The sequence below is a fragment of the Crassostrea angulata genome, chromosome 1 (genome assembly GCF_025612915.1).
Source record: "Crassostrea angulata isolate pt1a10 chromosome 1, ASM2561291v2, whole genome shotgun sequence".
Lineage (NCBI taxonomy): Eukaryota > Metazoa > Mollusca > Bivalvia > Ostreida > Ostreidae > Magallana > Magallana angulata.
This window is the reverse complement of record NC_069111.1, coordinates 57,210,517-57,234,282: the sequence shown is the minus strand read 5'-3', so window position 1 is coordinate 57,234,282 and position 23,766 is coordinate 57,210,517. Positions and strand designations below refer to the sequence as shown.

The following is a 23,766-nucleotide window of genomic DNA, read 5'->3' as shown; positions in this document are numbered from 1 at the left end:
CATGACAGCTATGACGTCATCAGACACAACAGCAAATGCATCAGCGTCTTTGAAGGGAATGGACTTTGTGCACATAAATTCATTGCCCAGGATCTTAAACTTTTCGTTCCATTTGTCGAAGAGGAGAACTGTCCCTTGAGGTAGAAATATGACGTCAGATACCCATGGCCTCCCAGATTCCTTGGACAGACGACAATTGAACACGGCGATACAGGTCTCGTGCAGGCTCTCCTTTGTCGGTTCTATCGGAACAGTGTTTGAGGACATGCAACTTAAGAAGCTCATGTTTCATCATTCAAACAAAGCAAATAATAACTAGATCATCTATTGCGTTCTTTGACCGGCAGCGGAAACTTATCTCTAATACAGTCATGTGGCACTACGATGTTATAAAGACTGCAGACAATCAAAATCGGTTCACAGATCCGTCCATAGATTTGCAGCTTCCTGTAAGTTTCTGTGTAAAAATAAAAACTCACAGAACTGAAATAACCATTACTCCAACAAGAACTTTCAACACTAGAAAACCAAGCATACACTAGTCTGCGACTTTTTCGGCTACATGCACTTTCTGGACCTTAATGTTGAACGTTAGACCAGCAGAGCGGCATTGTGTCTATGGAAACAAAGATAATATCTGAAACAACGACATCGTTTGTTTCGATCCTTCCCAATCAATGTTTAAACCTTTGTTGGTTATATTTGTCCACACAAAATTAACTACGGTCTAAAGACCTATGCTCCGTCTTATCAACATAATGAACATACATACACTATAGCGAAGGGAAAGCGGCGGAATCTGTCGATTCATTTGTTGAACATACACAGTTCCTTAGTATCACCAAACCAAACCAATTCCATGCCGCTTTCTGCGTGTTTTATATTTTATCACAGAATTTCTTTATTGGAATTTTAAAGAGACAATGGACAATGCTGGGTGTCTTTCCTGGCGGGGGGCACCTGCTATATACAAAGCCCCAGTGTAAAGACGCAGTCACGCTCGTGTAGTTTGTGCAGTAATTGCATTCTATAAACGTTTAAATGTTGAAAGAAAGTTCTATTAAACGGTTTTCTCAGTTGACCGAACACTGTTAGTGTAAGTAAGCAAGTAAATAAATGATTTATTATGGTGACATGTGTTTCATAAACAATTACAGAGACATGTACATTATGTATATATATACATCCATGTATCTTATATTATCAGGGACGTAGCATCGTTTTTGAAAGTGGGGTCAGGGGGTGGGGGTGTAACCTCATCCAAAAAGTCTTGACACACAAACATCAAATAAAACATTTCTCTAATCCCACATTCTGGAAAACCGTACTCTGTTGAAGGGGAGGGGGGGGGGGGGGTAAGAGAAAGTATGTAGTATTTGCTCTCAATTTTCTTGATTTCTTTATTTTATCCTCCATTTTTATATTCTTATAATCTTATAGGTATTTTTTTTTTATTGGGGTGGGGGTGGTACTCGGCTATATTTTCAATTTTATATGTGTAGATTCTTGCCCCCCCCCCCTCCAATGATGCTAAGTGCCTGATAATATCGTAACGAATAAACACCCGCCCTATCTGACCTAACCTATATGTCACTTCATTATATAGGTTTGACTTTATAATTTTTTTTTCACAGATGAGATGAGAAAAACTAATAGGACACTTGACTAGCGAATATGCTAGATATATAGAAGATGTTCTGAGAGCAATTTATATGTAATAAATAAGAGACCATTGAGATGTCTACCTTGCTTATATAAACATAGGGAAGAAAATTTTAAGCACGTGTATAAGGAAGCTATACAGTATAAATGATTATTTTGTGAAATTTCCTGGAGTAAAGAGGGTCTTGATGGAGAGGAAGGGAAGTGTCAAAATTATATAAAGTTTCAAACAGAAACAATCCTCTGAAGAAAATTAAAATTAAGTAAGGCTATAATTTCATAACCCCTATATGTTTGATAATTTCTTTATTGACCAAAGGCCATATGGCTCATATAGGTATATACCTGTATTACATATTCATCTACATCCAGTTTAATAATTACTACATCGCTTGCTATTGTACAACAGCCATTGTACGAGTTTTCGTGTTCTTGATGACAGCGCACTAAAAACACCGTGGGAGTGCAGTATAAACGCAGAAGAAACGTCACGAGAGCGCGATGAACGCAGCATCAGCTCTTTGGGGTCGCTGTGTGAACGCAGCCATATGAAAAACAACTTGTTCAAACGCTGTGGATGAGCATTGAGAGCATTTGCTAATATTCCAAGACCTATCAATGCATGGACGTAGATGGAATTCATGCCATTTGGTTCTGATGTTTTCACAACTAATAACGGATCTTTTTTGCAGACCTGACTACTAAGAGTTTGGTCCTAGTCCTTCACAAAATGTTTAGAAGTAGTTACGTTTCAATTACAATGTACCTTTTCATAAAAACAAAACAATTTTTTAATCATTTAATTACTTGTTGTAAATTGTTAGAACCATTTTAACAAGAGCTTGGACCATGGGGTAGTTGAGGTAAAAAGCAATGTGACGTAGGCCTGCCTTTTTCATTGTTGGTCACTCTGCCATGGCTCTTTGAAATCAACAAGATTTGTCTAGCTTTGAACTAAGACTACGCAATCAGTGCATGTTTCGCTTAAAACCGCGTCATTTCTAACTTGTTTTGACGCAATAAATAGCTACGTCCAACCAAAAGTCCAAGTTTTTGTTAAAATGGTTCTATTTGTTTCCCATGCAATTGTACAAATTAATATTAACCTACCAAGAAGTAAAGAACGTCTTGTGTACTCAGTCAGCGCGCAGAGCACGCCGTGGACGCGCGGTAAAAACTCCTAGCACGTCATGAGAGCTCGGCAGAGACTCAGCGAGCGCGCAGTCAATCGCCAAATAGAACTCTGTGGAAACGCAGTTACACGCCGTGGGAACTTCGTAAGAACGCATCGGTCGCCGTACGGACGCCGTGACATCTCCACTTGTAAAATTTTCAAATAAAACTGTACATTTTTTCTGAATTTTCCTTGCGATCCTACGGCGATATTCCATGAATTTTACAACGCTGTGAACACGCCGTGGGGACGCAGCATGTGACAGGGCCTTTAAGCTTCTATCATTTGTGTACATGCAGCATTGCTATATAATCAACATGCATGCTCACTGGTCATTGTAGATGTCTTTGAATTCAGTAATGTTTTTCATCCCATATCAATTTATTTCCATTTACTTATTTTGGGGTCGATTAAATCTTTGAACTCAACTAGCCAATTAAAACCATTGTATCATGTTGTATTGGGGTCATAGAACTTGGCGAAAATTCATGGGATTGTTCCGCACACCTGAATCTAACTGTCTAAGTGCCTGTCAAATTTTAAACGAAATGAACCATATTGAAGAAAGTTTGTTAACACCGTACACAGCATTCCCTTCTACAGTTCTATTGCTAAATATATTTCGGATCGGGATCGGGTTTCTAGAATTTTTGGGGGTTGTCGTTCTTAGGTAATCAATCCTAATTCACTTCCGGTAAAAACAAAGGTAAGTCGTTTCGTTGTTTGTTTACGCATATTATGAAATTGTAGCGGCTCTTTGTGTTACAATTCGACAGATTTTACATATATTGAATAGAGAATACTATCCATGAAAATCCTGGCAGCCAGTCTGTAGAATCAGGGTCGTTGTTCCCTCACATTGCTCGGGTGATGTCATGCTTCTCGGGTGTACCCAGCGGTATACCACCCGCAATTAGATAATGCCAAACCGGTTTAAGCTTTTGATTGTAGTGAAATGTTTGATGAGATTCATACACCTAAACAAAGACGAACGCTTGCGTGGTCAGATGGAGTGATAGAGGGTCCAGTCACGTCTCTGACTTGCTATTCCGCAGAGAGAATGTAGGTGGAGGGTGTATTGGCCCAGGGGGCTCCGTGGTAAAACATCTGGCTGCTGAAGCATGGGACCTAGGTTCGGTTCACACCAAATTTTCTCTCCTGAACTACAGTTCAAGGGGTTAAAAAACTAAGCAGAGAACAAAGTGTAAAATATTTTTATTTAGAGAATGCAATTTATCCTGCAACTACCCACTGCAGTGACTAAATAAAGGTAACCCAATAAACCAAAGCTATATTCTGTCAGTGCCCCAATGTAGCCTTGTGCATCCATCATACGTAAACATGCATTGTGACATCATCTTTCTTGCTCTATTCACACCATGGGGTCATAGTTTCAACTGCAGATATGCACCAAAATTTGTCAAAAATAGCGTGATTAAGGCGTAAATTGTTATTTTGTGTGCAGGATCAACAAAATACATGTTAATAGTCTTGAAATATATTAAGCCTCACCCTCTGTTATTCTTACCCTGGCCCAAGTATTTATTTAGAGAGTAAGGTTTGGAGAAGGGGAAGGGGGGTTAGGAAGTAGTAACAAAACTGCAATCAGATATCTTTTTTTTTCCTTGTGCATTATTGATGTTGTAAATGAAAAAAGTACCGGGTATGCTAGATTTTGTAAAATGATTGAAAGGATAAATCCATTGGCATATATTTCATAAAGAAAAAAAGAACATATTGACTCAGGTTTGTTGATAATTTTTGTGAGATTATTAATTTTATGGTGCTTTGAATGTCTATACAGATATGTAGAGGGTTTTTTAAAAACTGAAAATTACATGTTTTTTAAAACAAATCCCATGTAGTTATTCATTAAACACTGAGCTGTAAGCCTGTGGGCTATAGGAACAGTCTCAATACACGCACTGAAGGTGTTTGATGTGTAAGTATACGTGTACACAGAGTGCTGAACATTATCAGTCAATCTAATTATCATTGTATGAATTAAGTTTTACATACATACAACAAGCGATCAGTGCTATCTGAAGTCTATGATGAGCTGCTATAAATACCCTGGGGCACAAGACCCACAAATGTCAAGCAATTAATTAAGTCTCATAAAATCTGGTTTTTATGGTTGTCAATGGGCCGGGCATTAGCTCCCTGAGATCTACATGACATAGTAACATTCCTCGATGACTACACTGCCGAGTGCATCCACAGACCCCCTCTTGCTCTTTGGAGCCAATTCTCCCAGTGTACCCACCAGTTTCTGAGGAACAAATCTCCTAGTGCATCCAAAGACAACCTAAAGATTCTGAGGAACAAATCTCCTAGTGTATCCACAGACAACCTAAAGATTCTGTGGAGCAAATCTTCCAGTGTATCTACAGACAACCTTAGTTTCAAAGGGCCAAATCTCTCAGTGTATCCACTGATGACCTAAAGATTCTGAGGGCCAAACCTACCATTATATCCACAGACGGTGCTAGGTTATTGAGGAACAAATCTTCCAGTGACCTTAAGTTTTTGAGGTTGGATTTTCCTTGAGTCCACAAACAACCTTGACCTTCTGAGAGCCATTTATCTAGTTTGTAAGGGCTGAATCTCCTAGTATATCCTGGACTCCTGAGGGTCAAATTTCTTGAGGTGATGCAGAAGGCCTGTAGCTTCCAAGGGTCATATCTTTGGGAATCAGGAACTGTTGGATCTTAATTCTGTGCAGAGTAAGTCCGAGATTAGATTGAGATGATTGAGATAAGTCAGGCTTTGATGCAGATATTTATGTAGATATGTAAGAGTCATGTAATCAACTGTTGGAAGGCTGATGGAGTCGAGTTACTGTGCTATTTCTAGGGAGTGAATTTCCTGTGATTTGAAGTGATTTAAACGTTTTGATAAAATATATCTGAATGATGGGAGCCAGCAGTAAAAAGAAAACCTGATTTGATAGTAAGTTTTGGTGATGACTCACGGCCAATGAATTTCTTCTACCGATGGGCTGGTGGGAGACACCTATAATTAAAATGCACAGTAGGAGATTAATTCAGTGATCAGAGTGAGTCATTTGTATGTAAACACCGGCTCAAAGGAAGGCACAGGTAAGCGCGGTCTGACAGATGGTCAGCCATCAGTGGGTTCTCGCAGTGTGATGTCACTGTCCGTCTGTTTGTTAGTTAGATTAAATGAGCCTTTTAATGAACACTTTGTTACATGAGAACAGCTGCAGCCAAACCATTGATAATATATATTTTTTATTGATGTATGTACAGCTCTGTATAGGGTCGGTGATGTGCTAAGTAATTGAGCAAGTGATGTAAGCACCCCTATTCAACATAGAAACTTTGTCAAATTGAGGAAACGGGATATGATTTTATGTTTATGTTTATAGAGAGGGAAATATTGTTTGGTTGGTTGTAATTGACTTTTTGTGCTGTGGGATTGGTGACAGTCATATTGTACCCTTCAGGCTCCAGACTTATGTATTATAAATTGGGAATATCTTTGTGAAGGATTTTTAAGCAAGCTGTGTAGAACAGTCCCCTATCATATGCATCTTATTACATAAGCTACAATCAGTGTTACAGCACATTTTTATCTGGACAGATATGAATTTGAAATGCGTTTTTAGAGCAAGCATTTGATAAAGGTGGAGTTGTTTTAAATGTGTGCGGCAGTCATACACAGAATCGGTCTCTTATCCCTGCGCATTGCTGGGGAGGCGAGGTGAAGGGGAAGAACTGGGACTGAACAGGGGCAATCTGTGTGTAAACACGGGCTTTGACGGGAGACAGGAATGCTTCAGTCTACCTGTGATTACCTGTAATTTGTTGTTGCTGTCTTTGTTGTCAGAGCTGTGAGTTGGAATAATTACGGATAGATCTACTGGTGGAGGGGAGTGAGACAGTCCTTGACAATAGATACAGGTGATAGATAGACATACCCAGGTAATTGACCATTTAAAAGATTCTTATGTCGTTAATCTTATAATTAGACCATTTCTGCTTGTTTTAAAATAAGCAGGTGCTATTCTTTTTCATACTTAAGCTATAAGGCATACCATTTCCAATTAGGGTAGAAGGGGGGGGGGGTTATTAATTCATCTCTGTCTCATTCTTCTTTTTGTTAGTGTATATTCAAGTGTATGCAGGAAAGGTTCAGGAAGTGAAACGAGTACCATTCATGATTTCTATTGACTATTAAAGCTTGTATTGAGATGGACAGTATTGGCACCAGGAAATCACATCAATTGGCATTATCTGGTTTCATTGAGAGGAAACTTATTATAAGTGTTATGTCATAATTACCATTATAAAGTGGTAAATATTGCAAAAACTAATAAATTGAATTGAGAGATGCTCCAATTATATGATGAACTTGATCTGTAGGAAAGATGAAAAAAAATTGTCAATTTCTGATTTTGATTGAAGAATTTAAATTGATAGTTGTATTAAACTGAGAATTAATGATGCAGAAGCTCTTCTATAGAATTACGATACATGTACATTATGTACATGATGTAGAGGTTACCTTAGTTTTTGGATTCAATTTTAACACTTACCAGTAAACTGGATCAAGCAGACAAGATGTGCTTCAGTCGGACATTTGGAGTCCCTGCATGTCCGACTCTTGTGGAACTATTTGGATTTCATTGTTTTGGTTAATCGGATTAAGAAGGTGTACTGTAACATTGAATTTTGAATGTATTTATACATTCTTCTTCATTCTTTTTCAGGAATAATACTATTTTGTTGTTGTTGGGGGAGGACTATTATGGTTTATCAATACATTGTTACTTGTCGTTAGTTTGCTTAAAAGCTAAAGCATTTATGTATAGAATTACCGGTACCACATGTTGCATTCAGTCTATACATTGATAACACAATTTCAACCAAAAAAACCTGATATATTCTTGTACTAAACATTATTTACCTGCCCTTGGGTTGATCTTGTCATTATGTTGTAATATATATATACGAGGGTCAATCAAAAAATACGAAGACAGTGTGGCTGTCTATCATATATTTTTCATGATAGCCAAACTTAACAGATTAATCTGTGCACCAACACTTATGTTATTGATATGCGAAGTTTTAGTCCATTTGATGAAACGGTATTTTTGTCACCCCTTTTTAAAAACAACATGTTTTGTCGCCACGGCGCATGGTAACGTTCAAAACATGACGTCAAGATTAAAGACGCACAGTTTATAGATAAACCCCATCTTTATATCACGCTTAGTCTCTTGTACCTTTCTCCTTACAATTTAAAATTACACTGAACCACTTAACATCTTATTTGCACACATTTGTTCGAGAATCATAAGTTAGTTCTTCATAGTTTTCGATTTCTAACCCTGTGTCTCTTAGTTTACAGTAAGGATAACAATTAACGGCGGTTGACGTTACTTATTTTTTGACTAAATATTTACAGATATTCTACTCTCTTTCGGACTGTTTTATATTCAAAATACAATAACCACCACCCCCACAAAATTTATTACAGTTAAACACAAACTTGCAAATAATTGTTGACTTATGTTTGCACCACTGTGCATTTTTACAGCTTGTGTCGGTTTTTTCCTGGGTAAAATCTATATTGTTTGTACCTCTCGTTGCGCTGTGACGTCCGGCGACGTCGATGTTTTTAGTCAATTCTAAAGAGGACTATCTGTCTTTAGTTACTAATATCTGTTCGTCAAAACAAAATATCCTGTCATTATTTGGAACATAGAATACCAAGACAAAACTTAATTTAAGGTTTCAATATTATTTGATTTTAAGCCGAATTTTTAGAGATATTACTTTCGACATTATATGGTTTATTGTTGACATAACACAAATTTTGACCGTGTGCCGTGACCTCATTTTTGCAGGATTAGATTCTAAATAACTCTAAGAAATAAAGGAATTTATTAACTTTTTTTCTTGCAAATTGTTTGAAACTCTTGCTAAATTATGTCTACCAAATTTAGTAATGATATGACGTTAAGTAACATAGCTATGACAAAAGTCTTCGTATTTTTTGATTGCCCCTTGTATAAATTAATATTAATCTTGAATATCCAAATTCTGACAGTTGTACCCCAACAAGCTAAAGTTTACATGGTCCATGATGGATTGAATTAATAAGAATATTTCATCCAATGTCAAATGTATGTCTATCGCAAAATACACATAAGACTTACCGATAAGTGTTTTTTACATTAGCAGTAGGACCCTTGAAAACATTGATAATGTTACGGTAGGGTTTTAATGGAAATGTTGTACAAGACGGGCTATACATGTATACAAGATACATTAATTTTGTATTTTATTTACCAATCAAGGGCCCGGAAAGGCTTTCAACATTTATAAATGTACAATTTAAAAACTATTTCACAATATATTAAATTGCATGTTTTTTATGAATAAGAAAATTTATTAGTATAAATATTTTAGGGAATGTTTGAGTGAACTTGTACAAGAGGTTGGGAAGTATGAATATTTCAGAGTTTATTATAAGAAATTTGATCAAGACATTGGGAAATATAGACATTGTAGGGATCGAGGAAGCGTTCAGGTGGTATTGGTACACCTGCAAATCGTGACGTACTTCCTTTTGAAAAAATAAAATCAAGTATATTTTTTTATAATTTAATTCTGGTTATAACACGCCTTCTGATCGGATAAAAAAATATTTAATACATGTATTGTATAAAGAATGTTGCCTTCATCTTACATGTATCTAAATTCAAAAATGTATCAATTCGCCTGATGTTACATTTGAATTTTGTACAAGTTAACATCATATTAAAGGTCAAATGACGATTTTTATATGCAATTAAGAGTAAAAAAAAAAGATAAGCAATGAATTCAATATTTATAAGTTTTGTATGATATAAAATGGTTTGAAACAAAATACGCTTTTTTATATAAATTGCGGTTTATAAAGCGTGAACTGCCCCAAACCATTTTATATCATGTAAAACAAATAAATATTGAATTCATTTCTGAAATAATTGTTGACCACCAAATTTAAATCATTATCAAACAGCGTAGTACAACTGGTTGAGTATTAGCTATGAATTTGTAAGTCATAAGTTCAAATCCAGCTAGGCCTTTTATAAAATTTCCCTTTCTTTAAATTTTTTAACAAATTTTTTGGTTTAATATTTTACAATTCTAAAACGGTGAAAGTAATTTGGTTGTAGTGTACTTTTATCCACATTAATATCAACAGATGTCCTTACCACCTTAACGAGGAGGAGTACAGAACAAGTACGCACGCTTTCGCGCTGCGTTTCATTTGTATTGTGACGTCATCTTTTTGCTTTGTTGACGCCATGGCGTGATAGTTTCAACTGCAGATATTCAGCGAAATTTGTTGAAAATAGCTTGTTTGATGCATAAAATTGAAATTATTTTGTGGAATAAACATAAATGTCTCGAAGTATAAGCTATATTTGGGCTCGGGTCGAAAACGTGAAGAAGGTTCAGCAAGCTTAGCCCTCTGTCACGTTTTCTTAACCCGCCTAAATATAGATTAATTCATATATTTCAAGACAGTAACCATATATTTTATATTAATGACCCTTAATATGTGATGTTATTTATTTATTTATTACTTAAATATGTCTGAATAATAATACTATAAAGATCACCATTTCCGCCTTTGTCAAATAAAAAATAGCCATATATAATCCGACAAATCTGGGAAATTGGACATACAAAAAACAACTTTGATAAGACCCCTGGAACAAATCAGGAGGTAAAAGGTTTTTTTCATTTGACCATTTAATGCCTTTTAGCAATAAGTTTAATATGTAGAACAGAAAAAGAAATCCCTAGGGCAGAAGTTTAAAAAACTAGAGACGAGCTCGTTGCAAGCAACGATTAGGTTTTCCGTCGTAGCTGCGTCATACTTGTGACGTATTACAAAAAATTTATAGCTGACCATAGTACAATATTAGATGTTCAAACACTGAGAAACAAAGTATTTTATTACCTAATCAAAGGGATTTTGTTGTTTTATTACCAATTAAATATTTGCGTCTATTTTGAACTGCCGGTCAATAGACTGCGATCTATTAGACCGCCGGTCAATAGACTGCGATCTATTGGACCGCCTGTCAATAGACTGCAATCTATTGGACCGGCAACGTATTTCAGAACGCGGGTATGTTAATGTTACATCCTTTCGATAGTTCTCAGGGAATGTATATTCCTTTACATAGACGTTGTTTTTAGTACTTGGTGAAACCAAATTCAATGTTATCAAAATGGAGTATCAAATAATCAACAGCTTTAAAGCCTTAAATAAGGTAAAAGACTATTTAAAATCTAATGGGTTTAAGCCCCCTTTTTTTTGTTTAAACTACTATTAAATTGAGATGATGCAATGCATGCAACAGGTTCTGTGCATGTAAAAGATGAGAAAAAAAATATCTTAGTATATTGCATAATGGCACGAAAACCATCTGCAATATGCAAATTGTAAACCCTGAAAACTAAAAAAGGAATTAGGTAATAAAACAATTATTTAATGCTTGAACAGTCAATAGACCAGAATTTTTTTCCCTTGGTGCAGGGAACAGCTCAGTATGATCTTTTGCCCGAGGCCCGTTGGCCTCGGGCAATACGAAACCGATGTTGAATTTTACAAGTAAAGTAAAAAAAAAATTATAATTGAACAGTGCATTTTGCACGATGATACTACATGTTTATAAGCAAATACAGATCTTAACACGTTGTCTCTAGCTTGATTCGCCGCATTTTATTCACAGAGTGGGACTATGGTTATGCCCGGTGCGAAGGTAAAAAGACCATTGGCAAACGTTTTACACGCATTTTTATCGAACGCAAGCGCCAATGAATCTCTTAGTATATATGCGGATATCCTGGAAATTTTACAGGGGGTTTTGAAGAATAATTTTGTATTTCGGGGAGGGGGAACATGCGCGGATCAGAAAGTTTTTCCGGGTTGGGGGTTGAAAAGTCAGACGGTTTTTTGAGTTTGCCAAGGGATGTCCGAGGCATATTTGGTAAGTTTATAATGTACACGTAATTGAAAGAAATTTCGCTGGGGGGGGGGGGGTCTGGAACCCTTCCCCTTCTAGATCCGCGCATGGAGAAGACCGGTGTCGGTAATTTTACTGTAATTTTAACCATTTTTATTTAATTATTCATGTTCATAATTATCAGAAAACCAATATTATCTTTCAAAGCAGTTAAAACTTAAAACTTAAGATACGAACCATTTAGTCTCGGTGAGTATTGCGTCCGCGTACGAAAAAAATGGCAATTTTCAAGAAATTCGGATGGACGATCTGTGTCTCTTTTTCAGACTAAAAGCTACAGACCTGCAGTTAGAGATTGTCAAACTTTTATTGATTATGTCAATTTGTTTGTCTCAAAGAATCATTTTTTAAATCAATAAAGTTTTACCTTAAAAAAAAGAAAGAAATCGGGCACAATTTTCAAAGTTAGCATTTTATAATTTTATGGTCTAATAAAATTTCAAGAAACAACTCTCCATTGCTATATCCGAAGTATTGCATGAAAAAAAAATTACATCGCATTTTTTAAATTACAAAAGGGTATTCAAAATGAACTTGGATTAACCGCTAACAAACAGGCATAAAGAGAGACTGAGAACCAATTTCTTCTCTTTTTTTTTCTTTTTTTTACATCAAAAGAAATTCAAAAATAAATCAAAATAAATTTTTTCTTTGTATGCGTTAATGAAAAATGTAGATCAGCAAGGGGTTCTTTGTCGTGCAAGCACCTACTTAACAGATTGTTACACGGTTCTACAACGATGACAAATATCGAAAAGGCAATATTGTGGGTGATGGATGAATGTGTAGTTTGTTTTTGAAGTTTATTTTTGATACATGTAAATATATTTATCTGGATCGGTTATGTTTGTTGGTTTGTTTTGTTTATTAAAGAAGGGAATAAAGAAATGAGTAATTTCCAGACACGTAGCATCGTTTTTGAAATTGTGTGTGTGTGGGGGGGGGGGGGGGGGCAAACTCATCCAACAAATCTTGACAAGCAGAAAAAGAAAAAAAAAAGAATTTTGAATTTTTCAAAATTGTCAAAATTTCACCCATAATTTCATGATTTTCATACCATTTTTTTTACATGCTACCAAAATGGGGGGGGGGGGGGGGGCAACTCCATGATAATTCAATTTTTGTATGTAAATTTTAAAAAAATAGTTGCTGCGTCATATAACATGTGCAACTGATTTCATTCCACCCACAAGCTTGACATAATTTTAATGAAAACAATATAAATAGACGTCATAAATCCCATATCAAACGACATATTACCATTTGATTCTGCGCGTCTTTTTTATGAATTTATAAACAACGGCAAATTCTAAAATGTATTTTTAAAGCTAATGTTAGCTGCAAGTGTGTAGACCTTGTATGAAAAATTTCGGATGGTAATCAATTTTCCGGGATACAGACCGAGCGTGTACATGTACTAATCCTTCTTCACAATACAATTTTTGTATATATCTTCTCTACACTGTAAACACAGTTTATTGAGAATAAAGTTCATTGTCATTGGTACATATATGCAGCTAAGGTAACTAAGAATGCTTCCAATAAAATACTAAGTTGAGTAATGCAAGCTTTTAAGAAAGCAATACTTATATTTGTTTAAAATACCGGTATAACACCCCCAATACTTCGTCTTACATTCGCTATTTGTAGAACAAGCAGAACCAGTATCAGTCCGACCGGCCTCACCATATACATTGTTGAAATTTAATTGTCCTAGCATTGCATTGCTCTGCATGTACACAATTTCTTTTAAAAATTAAACACTTAAAGTGTTCATCTATATGGCTACACATAACGTACACACGTGATTCAAAATAACGCAGACGGAAAACGGTAAATAATTCAGTCATTAGGTCTACATTTTATAGAACTTGTAAAAAAAACACATTGCGAGTCTGAATGTTTGTTGATATGTCAATCTATCAATATACAGTTTGTTAATTATTTTCGATTGCTAAGGCTACAGCGTATTTGATGAACATCGAACAACATTTTTTCCATGCCACTTTTTTCCATGGAAGATAGCGAGTACAAGTATAAAGCATTTATAAAATTTATTTAATTACCTCTTTAGAATTGTGTATGGAATAAATAATTTATAAGTTGCTGCTGAAGGTTGTTTGGTATTTTCGTTTGTAGATGTTTTGCAAGTAGAAAACGTGGGGCAAGTCATAATCAATATCCCTAATAATCGTAACTTAAAACTAGCGGGTTAGGATTCAAATATTATCGTATACGAATATTACATTCACTTTTTAAAATCATCTCCACAATGATAATTATATTATGTCCATCGCAAATCAGTATTTTTTTTTGCTTTAAAAGAAATGTTCTATCGGGAGCAATCCCGCGTTCGCGTATATTTGTTATGTCAGTAATACACATTGTGCTTTATAAGACGGCCGTGTATACGTATTGTAGAAAATTTGAGTTTAATTACCATGTATTGGAACCATTTTATTAACACATCTCCCAGTACTGAAACAATTCAAAGTAACACAGTGGGGCGTTAAACGTGAACGTCCAGCTCTACAAGCACATGCACTGTCGTCTAGGCGACGGCCATGAATACAGCTAGCGACTCTCCTATCGATCGGTTACCTGAGTCTCGTAATGCATCTAAATATAGACAGGGGCACAGTTATGAAACAAACAACAAAAATAAGGTCAGAGAGGTTCATCTTTATGAAATGAAAATGTACATATGAATAAAAACATTTGGGAATTTTATGTGGAATTATTTCTGCGCGCTACATGTATCAGTTAGTGCATTACAAGAAGTCCTTTCATAACCTCATAAACTTGCGCACCCCCACAAAAATGGACCGAACTGACATCAATTGTTTCTGCAAATACTGACTATAAATTACGAAAACATTAAATTGAATACTATGGAAGGATTCAAAATTAATTTCTTTACAACTTTGCTTCAATAATGCATTAGAAATTTTTATTCCTTTTTAAGTTATTGACAAGAAACTTTGGACGCCTCTAACTCCCTAATTATAGGGGCCAGCCCCTTTTTTGGTATACCGAATGAAAGGTCTGGGTAAGATCAAGAACTTTTAAAATACATGTTATAACAAATTTTTATCAGGTAGAAAACAACCACGGAAAATACGCGAATTTTTTTGAATTTTTTTCTTACCTTTGTTTCAACATCTATGCCACCCCTTTTATTTGCATTTAAATAATAAATGAAATATATCTCGCACAAATTCAATGTATTAGCTTCCAAACCAGCCCATCTTTGAGACTCTGCCAGTCATCGTTATAGCTAAACCCCCCTGGACAAAAGAAGTCATTAAATTTTACTAAAAAGGGAATAACTCAAAACCGGATATGGATTTTCCTCAACTAAAATATGCAACGACAACATCACGCGGCATGTTATCAGTCCTGAAAATTTCAAAACAATCGGTGAACAAACGAGCGAGATATTAAGGATCAAAGTTGGCGTCTAGAAGAAAAAAAAAAATAATAAGAAATTTGAAAATTTTTCAGAATAATAGTAAGGTTTTCCGCTGAGAGCGGAAAACCTTAAAAATGTAAAAAAATGTGCAAAATTGATACATTTCAAGCAAAATCCCATAGGCTCCTATGTTAAAAATTAACAAACTTTGAGATGACCCCTTAAACAAATGGTGTGGTAAATGTCTTATTTTTTAATCTTAAAATAATAATTATATCAGTAGAAATTCATATAAAAAATTTCATTCAAAAATCTAAGGTAGAACAAATTAGACCCGGCCTCGTTAAGTTTGTGTTTTATGCCTCCATATTTATTTATGCTCTAGATTGTTCAATTAACAAAGTTTTATAGCAGAGCCATGTCACAAACACTAGCAGTGACTTCCTGCACTGTTATTCCACAGTTTTTATCTAAGATAATGGTTTAAACTGATTTCCTCTTCCCTTCCCATGATTTATAACCATTGACGGAGTTTTAATCTCTTCTCAGATAAACCTGCTACAGACTAAAGAATGAAGTTGTAACTCGATATCTTATAAAACATGTAGAAGTTGTTGAAAGTGGACCCCATCCATATATATAGGTAAGAAACACAGGTGAGAAGGGTGCTATATCGCTTTGCTATTTATTCTTTTATGTTTATATGTTTTTGTGCTATGTTGTTATGTTTGATTATTCACTTTCATTCTACCGTTCAATGTTACTGACTCGTTTAAGTTCGGGATTAATTGCGGTCACATTTATGATTGTAATGATACATGTAATGTACACATAACAATAACAGAAATTTCCAGAGAATTTAAAAGTGTATATCATGTTTATGGGTACACAGTTTTGAATGGTGATCTATTTATAACTTTCATTGCCAGAACAAACTTCCTGGTCGGTAGAATGGCTGGAGAATGAGGAAGTACAATGCTTGAGGAGACCAGCTCACAGCCCCACTTCCTTCCTGTTGTGGCAGTCTCGGGGCTGGGGCTGATTCTCTCCCTTTATCTACTCGTGCTCTGTGTCTGTGCCAAAAGGTAAAGCTTCATTTTACATTACCTATTTTAAGTATTTTTATCACCAATGTTCAGTTGAAATACAAGGAATTTTGTAGTATACATCAATATCAGAAAAGTAGTAAATGGTTTACTTTTCCCATACTTTATTGTTTTTAAGGTATAGAAAATAAAACATGACATTCTATTTGAAACACATGAAAAGTAATAAACATACCTATATTCAAATTATTATTATTTTAAAACTTATTAAATACCATTTTCAAAGAAACTGTAGGAATTCTGCATGTATTTCATTCTTCAGATGTAGAAAAATAAACAAGATTTGAAATTGATTTACTTAATATCTTATTGAAAAAGACAGTTTCAAACACAATCTTTTACTGTGTTTACCTAAAATATAAGCTCATATACAACTTAGTTAATCAGTTGTTCCCAGTACCATTTATGAAATTCACATCTCAAATTTTATGAACTAGATTTTGATGTTAAAAAGTTAGGTTTAAATTGGGCGTTTACTTTTTGATAAATATTTACCTGTATCTAATGGTGAGTTAAGAAAAGGTATATTTCAATGGGAATTGTTTTTTTAAATTATCTTTATTAATTTTTGTTTTTAAAAGATTGTAAACTTGTATGTGGAAACTATATGTGGAATCAAAAGTCAATTCAGATGCAGTTTCAATGCAAGAAATAAGGAAATTGTTTTGAAACACATAATTTCAAAATAAGGTAATTTGTAATGATACAGGTATCAGGGATATTTCACTAGTAAGATGATGCCGGTCTCTTAGATTTCAGTGTGATTTTATTACAAACGTATTCAAAAATACATGCATATATAGTTTTATTTTTTTTACTTTATTTTTTGAAGCTTCTTTTCATGTGTGAATTTTTCGGGGATTTTTTTAGCAAAGAAAAGAAAGAAAATTTGGAAGAAACCACTCACCTGAAGAATGGTACAGAGCCACAAGTATGTTTGATTTGTCAATTAAGAAGTTAAAGTAATATTGTTCTACAGAAAGGATTACTGGTAGCTAGTCTGTGATTTTGAGTCGACTATCTTAGTTGAATCAAATTTTTTTTACACGCAGCTTAACTTTTCTTAAGGTGGTACCTCTTACACTGATCAAAAATGTTTACTTTAAATCAAATTGCAATCAAGTGTGAGAAAACTTTGCAAAAAGAACATTCAGATTGTAAGTATTTATAATTGTTATACATTATTCATGCTAAATACTGTAATCTGATTGGTTTAGACGCGGTTCATAATCTGTTCTATTACCCTCAGCGTTAGCAACGCACTTAGCAACGGGTAACATTACGAATTGTTACATGCGCGAAAATAAAACGTGTACGGTTCGCCTTAGAATTCACCTTATTCCTATCTAAAAGCAGTGATGTTTTCTTTAAAATTAAGACATTCATTACAACAAAATAAATAGTGCCTGTTTGGGAGGATAACAGTTGAAATTGACACCCCTCGAAAACCATTGTCAACCTCCGCTTCGCGTCGGTTGACAATGGTTTTCGAGGGGTGTCAATTTCAAACTGTTACCCTCCCAAACAGGCACTATTTATATACTGTGAACAAGTTTCTCTAATGGTTCTTGTAGATGTTAATGTTCAGCTCTGACACAACGATTAGTCTCAGTGAACCAGTGAGTTATAAGTAAATGAGGAATTAAAGTACCATATAATAAGAAAGGTTTTCAGTTTGAAGGTTTTAAATTATCCAACAAGTAATGGATGCCTCATTATTTTTGGGTAAATAGTAGATTTAGTGGCACTTTTTGATCTTCATCTACTGTACATCAATATTTAGCCCAGTGTAACCCCTTAGATATCAGTGGAAGCATCTGAAGACTGGTGTTTTAAGTAAAGACACTTATCTTCACATAACCTACTGACAATGGAATAAACCAATGAAATGCAAATTCCTGCTTTTGGCAGATTTGTCAAAATGTTGATAGTTTTACTCTGCAAGAAAAAAAGAACTAATGATGTTATATTTTTCATATATAGGCAAATACCATCGCTGTGAACATTGATGAGAGTCTTACTGTTCTCAGAGCCCCAGCAACTAATGGAAATATCAGGTCAGTTCTCCTCTTTATTCATTAGACCCAATAGTTTTTCTTCCTAGAAATGCTTTTAATTCAATATTGCTTTTATCATAAGAATATTGTAGAAGTTAAGATCTGTCTATTTTTATAATTGTTTTATAGCAGAAACAGTGGGGGCAGTCCTAAGGGTGGCTCCTCCCCTCACCCCCCGGGGACCAATCACCGAGAGTTACCCCAACCTCCCACTGCCAGCAGAAACACCATCGGAGGGAAGACCAATCCATTCAAGGGTGAGGCCAGCAACAAGAGGAACACCGTGGGAGAGGTCATATTGACGGAGGATCAGGACGACTATGACCATCTGATGCGGCAGGGCTTCCCAAAGAACAACCTCCGGCGCTCCAACTACGACCACATACAACTGGGGGATGACGGTCAGTTCCATGTACAGGCCAGGAAGCCCGATCCCCCCACAGAGGAACAGCCAGAGAATGACTACGCTGAAGTTGAGAGAGAAAACATTTATGAAGGTGTGAAAGATAAGCAGCCTGAGCCAGAGCCTAAGGCTAGCGTTCCAGTTACAGCAGCCCCAGTAAAGAGACTGTATGATCCGTATTCCAGTGTAAATGATGAAGAGGAGGTGGAAGAGGATTCTGAGGTTCAGAAACAACAACAGAAAACCTTTGATCCATACTCAAAAGTGAAAGTAGGAGACGAGACTCCCAAGAAGAACGTGGACGCTGATAAGAATGTTAGTGATGGTTCACTTGTGAAAACAAAAGAGTACGACCCATATTCCAGAGTAAAAGACAGTGATTCTAACTCAGGATCCTTCAGATCCAAACCTTTTGATCCATACTCACGAGTGAAAGACGACAAGGACGATTCGAGTGGAGGAACATTTAAAGACATTGACCCATACTCAACTGTGAAAGAAGAAAGAACTCCCAGGGGGAATGGTAAAGATGACCCCTATTCAAAGGTCAAAGATGCTATTGACAATGAAACATCTGTTGATGATATTGATGATCCATATAATAGGGTAGTGGATGACCCATACAACAAGGTCAAAGATGATGACCCTTACAACAAGGTCAAAGGTGCTGAGTCTTTAGCTAAGGTCAAAGGGGATGACCCTTATAACAAGGTTAAAGATGATCCATACACAGGGGTCAAAGGTGATGACCCCTACAACAAGGTTACAGAGGACGAGCCTGAGGATCCCTACAACAGTGTAGAAGAAGATGAGGGAGCAGCAGAGGAAGGTGAAGGTCAGAGTCAAGGTCGTCCCACATCGTATCAGTACTCCACTGTGAGCAAGGTCAACCAGGAGTTACGGGAGGGTGGATTCAATGTGGTGGGGGAGTATGCTCAAGTGATGAAAAATAAAGACACTGAGGCGAACATAAACAGGCCCCTCCCACTGCCTGCAGCCAGCCAGACAAACAGGAGATCGGATCCCGATTCATATCAATTGCCTCCAGAGCCACCTCGGCGGTACCAAGAGGATTACAATGAAGGGAACCACCAGTCCTCTGTGTCTCATTCTACAAATGGCACCACAACTGTGATGGGAGCGGGAGCCACAGGAGGGACAGAAGTAACTCCCAGTGCGTTGGCACCAACCACTACAAATAATATAGGCAGCACGGCAGGTAACAGCATCAATATGGCACCAATGTCTCCTTGTTTCTCTTTATCTACAACATCTCCTATTTTTTTATTGGAACAAAGGTAGCTGCTTTCCTCTAGGAGCAAAATATTAGAATGAAGAAAAAAATTTCAGCCTATTTAGGTAGTATTTAATCCAATTTTTTTGTGTTTGATTTTAGTGACACAAACCCCGAAGCATAAAGAACCTCCATACCTTAAACTGACGGCGCGGGAATCCATGGCAAGCATCAATGCCAGGCGAGCACTGAACACGTACGAAGAAGTGACGGACAGAGAGAATATGTATGCAACGGTGAGTGGAAATTTAAGGAATACATTGCGAAAAGTATATTTATTTATTAAAATTACCAAAAGAACAACATTTGATAAGGTTTGATATCTTCCCCCTTTTTTACCAATTTTTAAATTGTATCATATCAAAATTATATCTTAAAAAACATTATGAAACAGAAAATATCATTCGTAATGAGTTTAATCTTAGTTATCAGTAGTTGATCATCTATGACATCACTTAAATGGGCCAATTCTTGCAATGGTTCTTGAGCAAGCTGCGCTAGATGTTCCTTTGTCATAGTTCAGTCAGAAAACATACATTTTTTGCTTAAGTCTACAATATGACATCATTTGGGAAATAACTTGTTACATATTTATTTTCAATATGATTTCAACCTTCTTTATCCTTATATTAAATGCTATCTTTATAATTTTAATTTGATAGGTGAAAAATCCACAATACTGCATGTAGCTATACCCCTTTGTATAGATTACAATGTATATTGGAGTATCTACCAACTGAAGGTAAGATTGGTAATATAAAAGTCAAGAAAGACAACTCTAATTTTGTCAATTTTTTTCTTAGGTGGAGGGAGGATCAGGGGATGGTGTAGTGACTTCCAGGGGTGGAGCTCAGAACAGCCAGCAATTAATCAGACAGGAGCTGTATGAGGAAATTCCTAGTAGGTCCACACAAACTTAAAAATCATCAAACATGTTGTAATACATCTGTCTCTGATGGATTTATGAAGTTAACTATCAACTCAAACAGAAAATGCTTTCAATTAATACATAACATTCAAGGAAACCATATGTTTGAATATTTTTACATTTTCCATTCTCATTAGTTCTCTACATACATAATTTTTAATGTAGTATGGTGTTTCTTTTGCTGTAGATGGGGACCAATTGCCTGCGCCTGCCCCCCCTTCCTTGGACATCCTACACCAGATGACGGAGGGTAAGCCCCGTGTGCCCGGTGACACGGACAGCAGTAATCGATCATCCTTCGCAGAGGGTCAGAAATCTCCAGGGGCCACTGCGAGTCCACGGTTCTCGTCCGGTTCTACGGAGGCCATGTCTACAGGGATGGTGAACCCAGCCTTTGATGGGGACCAAGACACTGGGGGGGTCTCCCTGGATCCCAACTACACAACGGTCAGGGACTGCATTCCGGAGAGACAGGTGGAGGGGGATCCCAACTACGAGAGCGTGGAGGAAGTCAAATCAAAAGTCCAGGAAGTGGAGCAGGAGGAACAGAGGAAGGCCATGATGGAGCGGAAGAAACGGCTTCATGTGTACGAGGAGGTCAAAGAAGGGGAGACCAATCCGGTCAGGGAGCGCGTGCTGAGGCGACACATGTACGAGGACCTTGACGGAGTCAAAACGCAGAAACAGGAGCTAGACAAACAGGAAGTAAATAAACAAGAAGAGGAGTTAGAAGACAGAGAGGTGTGGAAACGCAGGACTGACGTCCTCTGTGAAAAGTTGTAATCTTTTAAGTCACTGGCTCCAAGAGGGATTCTGTTCAGTTGTGATATTGTTCTTTACCATTATAATAACTTGTTCTATGTGCTATTTTGTTAGTTTTTATACTTTTTGTTTTATTTTATTTTATGTATTTATAAATGTAGTGTAATACCTAGTTCACTTAAACAGCTGGCCTCATTTTTGTGTATCTAATCATCCGTATTTGTTTTTTATGGTCATTTCTTTATGATACTATGTATCTTTTAGACTATGTGTATGTGTTTCAGTAATCAATTTTATGTTATACATCGTAAGGCTACTCAAAGTCACACAATACCTGAGAAATATCTTTGGTTAGAATTTATTCATCATTTATTGAAATTTTTTCTGTGAGAATAAACAAATTAGAATAGAAACATCAAAGAGTGTCAATTAAATTCACTTTATATTCAAACTTAAACACAACTTATCCAAGTAGCAATTTTTAAAAACTAACCAATTCTAAGTTCTTTATTATAAGTTGTCAATAAATTCCTCTGTTTCCAGGCAGACATTTTACATCTACTGTGAGTCCATTAAAAGTTCTCCAGTGGTGGATTTCATTGTTTCACTTTTATTCATGAGTTGAGCTCATTGTATGAAAACAACACTTCAAATTGTCTGTTTAAAACGAGAGGAAATCTTAAGTGTATGTTCATAAAAAAGCCAAAGATTTAGTGTTCATTTAATCACTTAATTTTTTTCAGTATAATGTTTGAATTCTAGTACTGATAAGGGATTAAAGTGTTCTTGGAATAAGCTCATAATGATAAAGTCAGTCATATTGGTTAAATCCACCGCCATTTTCTACTTGTTAATGAGAACTTGTATTCTTAGGCTACAAATGCCGTGCTTCAAAATTTATAGCTGTATAATAAAATGCTTTGTAAAATGTAGATTAAGTGCTTTTGCATAATGAATAATCCTGTATTTATTACATATGGTAATTAATGAAATTGGTTTCATTTTCTAAACTTTCTATTTTTCTGTCAAGCAATCGTTGATATTATTAAGGGGAGAAAACCACAGAGTAGCAATTCATTTTGCTCTAAATTGTGGTTTTAGACTATTTTTAAATTTGATAATACATTAAAATCTTTTGTATTATATTTATTTATTAAAATGAAGAACTTTTTTCTTATTAAATGCTTACAATGTAGATTTAAAAATTACAAAACATTCTATACATGAAAATATCAAAATTAACCCTTAATGCCATCGTTTTGCAACATGAACCCAAGATGTTGAGCAGGGATAGGAAAAATAAGAAAACTGAACCAGGTCTTGTATTTCGGACAGTTTCTAAATGTTGGGTTTTTAAATTAGCTTTAGGATTAACCTGACTGTATTATATAATTATCAAAGCTCACTTAGTTAAAGATGTAATTGCTACACTGTTCTCCAGAAAATGACCCATTAACCTGTCAATGTACCGCCATTTCTGTACACTGTACCCCTACTTAATACAAGAATTGTTGGTATCTGGGAGCCGCTATAACGGCGTGACCCTCAATGCTACTGTATCTACTACAAAACGTGTACATACAATACTTGATCACGTGACCAGTGTTGTGATATAATGTAAACAGACATTGAATAAAATTACTCTAAACATGGTAGTTTTTTTATTCGATAAATTATAACTATTGTGCATCAACTTTATGTGGTCTGTATCTGATTCATTGCGAAATCTGTGATTCAACATAGTAACCATGGTAACCAGAGTACTGCTTCGTGATTTTCGTTGGGTAATTATGTATTTAGTGTCCTTGTGCCGATGCGTTCGTTACATTTTTATATTTACATCCACCAAGTATTATTTCCTCTATTTCTTACGGAAACTTATAGTTAATTCATAGCTCTATATAGAAACA

The 23,766-nt window shown here is 35.7% G+C and overlaps 1 protein-coding gene across 4 annotated transcripts; it reads left to right on the top strand.

The window, feature by feature from the left end:
- The first annotated feature begins 3,492 nt into the window (after nt 1-3,492).
- On the top strand, nt 3,493-23,508 carry LOC128177495 (midasin-like). 4 transcript variants are annotated; one of them, XM_052844224.1, is made up of 9 exons: nt 3,493-3,542; nt 15,856-15,949; nt 16,236-16,391; nt 17,283-17,343; nt 18,396-18,469; nt 18,599-20,091; nt 20,269-20,402; nt 20,970-21,066; nt 21,282-23,508. In XM_052844224.1, the coding sequence occupies exons 3-9, from the start codon at nt 16,282-16,284 to the stop codon at nt 21,875-21,877; spliced, it is 2,565 nt and encodes an 854-aa protein (XP_052700184.1). In that variant the 5' UTR covers nt 3,493-3,542; nt 15,856-15,949; nt 16,236-16,281; the 3' UTR covers nt 21,878-23,508. The 4 variants fall into 4 exon arrangements, with proteins under 4 accessions (XP_052700184.1, XP_052700199.1, XP_052700191.1 ...); XM_052844239.1 differs by lacking the exon at nt 3,493-3,542 and adding an exon at nt 3,757-3,968; XM_052844231.1 differs by lacking the exon at nt 3,493-3,542 and adding an exon at nt 5,823-5,937.
- The last annotated feature ends 258 nt before the right edge of the window (nt 23,509-23,766 follow it).